Raw genomic sequence first — 6,168 nt, 5'->3', positions numbered from 1 at the left:
TTTCTTTCCTAACTTTGTTATTTTGGAACATAGTCTATTTTCATTTCCTGTGCAAAGCATGGTAATACGAATCAGTGTAATGTTTTGGCTTATCTTCTGATTACTTTGGACAATCTGGAAGCAGAGGAGGTTGGCTTCCTCATTGCTGTAAAGTGATGAAACAACTTCATGCTCATTGTGAGACCTTGCAAAGACTAGGCTGCTGATGACTTTAACCATAAGCTATCATTTCCAATAACATTAGTATCTCTGTTATGGCAGACAACAAGCAAGCACTTGAGATGAGCCCAAGGAACTGCTCTAGGCACACTAAAAGAATCTGTCTTCATCTCTGCGTTGCCATTACTGCATGTACAGCTTTGGATTGGCTCTTTTGAGGAATCTTAAGTGGGACAAGGCCTGTGAGGAGAGTGCTAGAACACAGTGGCAGTGTGCATGTGGATTGAGGGTGACCTAGAGAAAGGCAGGTAGATATGCAAAGATGGATAGTCCAAGAGCATAGTCCAGTGCTGCAGTGGAGCCAGGGCTTGCAGGGTTGAAGCACCTGGGCTTTTTAATTAGCAGGCATATATCTGCCACCCAATGAGATTTCCCTGTTCCCTCTGAACTAGCCTGAACTCCTATAAGAGCTGGTTGAAAGATAGATTTCCCAAGCATCAATATATTATTTTGACATCCTTGTTGGTATACAAAGTATTTCAAGGTGGCCTGGTGCTGAATGGCCAATTAAAATTCACCAACTTTACCAAAACAAACAACAAACAAACTTATTTGTAGAGATGAAAAATGCTAGAACTGATTTGCTTATATGAATCAACACAGCTGCCTGTACTGAACTCTTTTTGGATATGTAGGTATGTTTGATAAGTACCTAAGCTGCAAACATTACCACTTTTACCACTGGCTCACTTGGTGGACCAAAGGAAGGTAGGCTGAACCCCCACCTAGTTGCAGTACTAATGCAGGCCCTTGTAAGATAGTGGATATATGAGCAAGCATTCTTAAGATGGTGCAGAATTTTCCCTATACATGTTGTTTCAGAACACAATTTTCTGGTTTTGATTCACGGTGCTCTATAGAACATATACACATAATGTAAGTACTGCAGTCTTAAGCTGCAACAACAGTGTAGCCTAAAACTGGATTGTCCTGTTGAAACACTGAAATTACTTATTCAGTGCAATGAATAGTGAAGTTAGTCAGACTGGCTTAGCAAATGGAAGGCTCCTTAAGGTCAATGGGACAATGTTGGGGTATGTGGTTTCAGAATTGTAACCATGTAATTAAATTTCCAAAGTGACTTTGACTCAACATCTATTTGTCAGAACCACAATGGTAAAGCAAGCTAGCCATCTCTGCACACAAGTGATGGTTTCTTCTAATACCCATCCTAGATTTTTGCTCAAGGAACTCAGAGAAGGAAAGAAATGGGAGGTCAAAAAACGTCCAGAACCACATAAAATCAGGCTGGGAACCTCATGCAGTCCTCACAGGTTACCTATTTCCCTCTAATTGTTCTGAAATACTTATTGGGACTGAGGTGATTATGGACGGAAGCATTACTACATTGAAAAACAAATGAAACAGAGTCTTGGGGATTGATAATAGAAGAATTAACTTTGTCTATTGCTACTAAAGTGTGCGAAAGTCATTTTAAAAGATTGTAGAAATGGTATATGACATTAGTGAAGCTAAACAAAATGCAAATTAGGCTAAAACTTTCCTGCTGGAGATACCAATATCTAAATACAGGTCAGTATGAAAAACAAAGGCCATGGGGTAGGTGAATAAATAGCTGAATATTTCTGAATATTACCTGAATATTTTTGAGGTGAAAAACTGCCTTTTAATCCATTGATTTACTGGTTTATATATGAAAGAAGAAGATATAGAAAAGGCTTAGCAGAATATTTTTCTTTAATAGTTACAGCAAAAATAGAGCTTTGCTTATAAATGGAAAATGGTAAAAGGTCCAATGATAGAAGATTGGTTATCAAGGATCTGGTGGTTATCAAGGATTTGGTTCACATTGCATACAGTTAAAATGACTCCTTTATTCTGGTATGGACAGAAGAGAAAAAAGGAACAATTTAGATGTATTTGTGGACAGCTGGAATTTAATTTGGTGACTATGGAATGTCCCTTGGAATCATGGGTTTTTAATTGGATTCTTTTGCTTATATGGCTATTATTATATTCAAATTATGGCCTTTTAGTTCACAGATTGTGTCAAATTGTGCCAAGAGGTACTTAAAATACTGTGCAAATTGTAGAAGACAATTATGTGCTGCAAAAACTACAAGCAAAGTTAACTTGTTGATAGTTCATTTATACTATGACTGTACATGTCTACTCAGAAGCGGGCCTGTCTGAGTCACTAACCCATTATCCCCAGGAATATGCATATAAGAGTGCAGCCTTTATTTCCCATGGCATCATGACACAGAAGTAATTGCATCTGCATTTATTCTGATTGTTGCTTTCCTTTAGGCTCCCATTGTCTTTGTATCCTGAAGCAGTTTTAGCATGTAATATCCTCTGACTTCTTGTCTTTTTATAGGAAACCTGAGGAGATCCTCAATATTGCATTTGACAACCCACTTTATGAGGCTCAGAGTGTAAAGGTAGGTGAAAACAGCCTGTCATACACATTTGAAAGCGGATGATATAAAGCTGCAATCGTTTCCCTTGTATATTGCCCATCAAAGGAAGTGAGAGTATCCCTTGGTGAATGCATTCAAATGAAGAATACAAGTTTTACAACAGTACAGCATTCTTACAGGAGCTGAGGAAAGATTTCTATTACAACATACTCTCAGCATGCTGATAAACTCCACTTTGTAGTCATTTCGGTGCTAAGAATATCTGCAGCCCCTGTTGCTACTTTTGCTGAAGGCTGGTAAAATCTGAGAGATGCTGGCATGTGTTGCCAGTCACATTGTTTTCTGGAAACAGTGGTGGTGAACCAGCAGGCACAGCTGCTGTGCAGCCTCTGAGCTTCCACCAGGTTCACTGTGCATCCCAGGGACAGAGCAGCTCGGTTTGCATGCTGAGGGCTTCAAGCTTAAATCCCTGGCATCTCAGGTGTTGGGAAAGCAGTCCTGGGAAAATGACTGTCAGCGAGGGCAGGCAGTACTGGACTAAATGCATGGGTAGGCTGACCTGGTATGGAAGCTGCCTGTGTGTCCATTTGAATGCATGGAGATGATGCAAGTGCTCTGCCTGAAGCTGGGAATTCCACCATGGACTCCATGAGCACCAGTATGCTCACAGATGCCTCTCTTGGTAACTACAAGGCTTCCTGTCCCTCCTGATTATTTAGGGTTATTTCTTCAAATCTATTTTTGAACAGTGTGTTTATCATGCTGCAGAGTCCTCCAAAATGGTGCCCTCCAGTTTTTATTTGGGTTCCACAGAATGTTTTTGTGTTTTGGAGCTCAAACCCCACCTCTGCCTTGAACTTGAGTTCTTGAGCAAGGTGCTCTTCTTTTAGTTGACTTTCTGGGAAATGAGCATTTTGCGACTGGCTGTTCCCACCAAGGCAACCATGAGTAAGCCCACACTCATGGGTCGTCATTTTGTGAGTACACACACTCTGGGAAATCCCATTGTGCCCTCCAACACAAAAAGATTGGGGAATCTGTTGGCCACTGGGAGAAAGCACAAGTGGCTTCATTCAGCATTCAGTTTACTCTTTCAACTCTCCTGAATTGTCAGAAGCATGAGATGCAGGGAGGGAAACATGCTCTTTAATGCCATAGTCTCAGATTGCACAACAGTAAAGCTGCCCTGAGAGCAAACCCAATTTAGCAGAAATTGTTCTCTTTGTTTTGAGTGTTTTGAAGCCTGTTTGCTGAGGAAACATTCAAGAGTTTGTTGTTCTTATACAAACCCTACAAATGGAATTAAGAATCCATTTGGTACACATTATTTTCATGCTTCATAAAAAGGAGCCAAATGACTCTGTGGGCCAGAAATTTGATTCTATGTTAAACCTCAATGATATTCTCCCGATTGCACTTATAAATTATTTTGCAATTGTCTTATGATAGCTATTAGGACTATTGACTAAAACAACTAATCAAAGGGGCTTTATCCAGAATGATTTTGAATCAAAGAAGCAAATTAAGCCCATTCCATCCTGTCTGCCCAGCTCTGATCAGCATGGCAATGCAGGGTTGAAGTGGCAAATAAGATATCCTTCATCTTTTTTGAATATGTGATAGGATTTCTCAGGCTCTTAAGTAAAATTAGACATGGTGTGTCACTTACTTTCAGTAAAGGGCTCCTCACATCTAATTGGAGGTCTAATTCATTTGCTTGCAATTTTGTCATCCACTTGTAAGAGGCCTGAGTTGGAAACATCCCTGCCCATCTCAGTTGTGCACTCCCACTGGGTTCAGGCAGAACCAAATGGCACTCATTCAGTGGCAGTTTGAAAATCAGGAGTACGATGCTGCCAGAAGTGGTCTTTTCTGCACAGATAAGGGAGCCTAAGGTGTTCCGATCAAAATCCCATGTGTCTGCCATAAGACAAAACACATGAAAACATTTGAAATTTACTGAGCCCAATCTAGACAAAAGGATATGCTTACATTTCGTTATAAGTGATGCATTTTAAGAACTGAGCTGGGAGTTGAATCCCGACCATGCCTTTTTGGAATAAGATCCACTGAAGAAAGTGGGAGTCCTAACTCAGCATGCATAAGTTTAGGCTGCCTTCACCACCTAGTACCTTTCTTCCAAACTGTATCTCTTGTTTAATAAATCTGGAAGAGCGTCTCTCTCCCCCGCCTCCCCCTCTACTCTGTGTCTGTGTTGTGTGTTTAAGAAAATGGTATGTATCAGGGAGAGAACTCAAAGTGTCACAGCATTTCTGATAGGAAAACAACGATGTAGCTCTAAGCATTTGTGCTAATGTACCTGCCTGCCTAGGGTTGGCACAGCAATCAGCAGCATATTTAGGAATGAGACATTGCCATAGCTGTTTGGATGCCCCATTCTAAGCACCCTATCCTAAGGATGTAAGAAGAGCTATGCTAGATTTGGTCACATGCATTGTATGAACTATTAATAATAATGGTTGCTGTTACATGCCACAAAGTCATCTCTGGCTTATGGAGACCTACATGAACACCTCTAAAATGTCCTGTCCTGGACAGCCCTGCTTAGATCCTGCCAACTCAAGGCTGTGATTTCCTCTATGGAACTGATCCATTTCATAGTTGGAATAATATTTATACATTGAATACTATTTGTGCATTGTCTCAAATGTCACTTAAAGTCATCTTAGTGGCTGTCAATACATCTTATGGCAGGAAATTCCATATTTAAGTATGCACTACCTGAAGAACTATTTCACTTTGTACTGAACCTCCAACTATTTCAGTTTGTTTGTCCTGAATCTCTAATATAAATGGAGCAAGGTAGCTGGAGTCAATCCCAGTCAAGGAAAAGAGGAAGATGAAACTTTTGAAAAGCAAATTGCCAGTATTTCAAGAAGGCATGATGTCATAGTTACAGGGGACTTAATTTCCCTGATATCTGTTGGAGAAAAATTCTGCCCAGCATGGCCCCTCCAAGAAATTCCTAACTTGTGTCAAAATCCCAGAATCTCAATTTGGGAAGAGAAAATAAAACTTTCGGTTTGTGGGAAAGATCAAGCGTTCAGACCATCTTGGCTTTATTGCATTACCCAGGTTCCCCGCAGGTCCATACTCACAATAATGCATTACCGAGCAGGCAGAGGTAAACTCTGCTGCAAAGCTTCAACACCATTACAGGGTATTTATACCCTCCCAGTCAAGTCACAGGTACAGGGCAATTGATGACAGAATGCAGAGATTACAATAAAATTCTGAGGTCATCACATACAGAACAGATAAAGGAATGTCAGTCAATCATACAGTGATAATAAGATTACAATATTTCTAATTGCAGTGTATTGACATTTTAGTTGAGTAACTTGAACCCATCTCCAGGTCTGCTTAGACATGTAAATTCAAGCTACTGAGAAACTATTCATGATAAGCTCAGACCCTTATCTAGACTAAACATTCTGAGTGACCAGGGCACATGAAGCCCTGGGCTAGGAAGATACTTCCTTGTAAAACTGAATTCCAACAATGATTAAATAATCATTGTTGGAATTCAGTTTTACAAGGAAGT

At 40.2% G+C, this 6,168-nt stretch overlaps 1 protein-coding gene across 1 annotated transcript in view; it reads left to right on the top strand.

The window, feature by feature from the left end:
• Nucleotides 1–6,168, top strand: part of MALRD1 (MAM and LDL receptor class A domain containing 1) — a 242,556-nt gene that overhangs the window by 233,127 nt on the left and 3,261 nt on the right. The window contains exon 32 of the mRNA XM_044425030.1: nucleotides 2,561–2,624. Within this exon, the coding sequence (XP_044280965.1) occupies nucleotides 2,561–2,624 (64 nt within the window). The remainder of the gene's footprint in view (nucleotides 1–2,560; nucleotides 2,625–6,168) is intronic.

Source organism: Varanus komodoensis, unplaced genomic scaffold, assembly GCF_004798865.1.
Source record: "Varanus komodoensis strain SLA01 unplaced genomic scaffold, ASM479886v1 scaffold15, whole genome shotgun sequence".
Classification (NCBI taxonomy): domain Eukaryota; kingdom Metazoa; phylum Chordata; class Lepidosauria; order Squamata; family Varanidae; genus Varanus; species Varanus komodoensis.
This window is presented reverse-complemented; position numbering and strand designations above follow the sequence as displayed.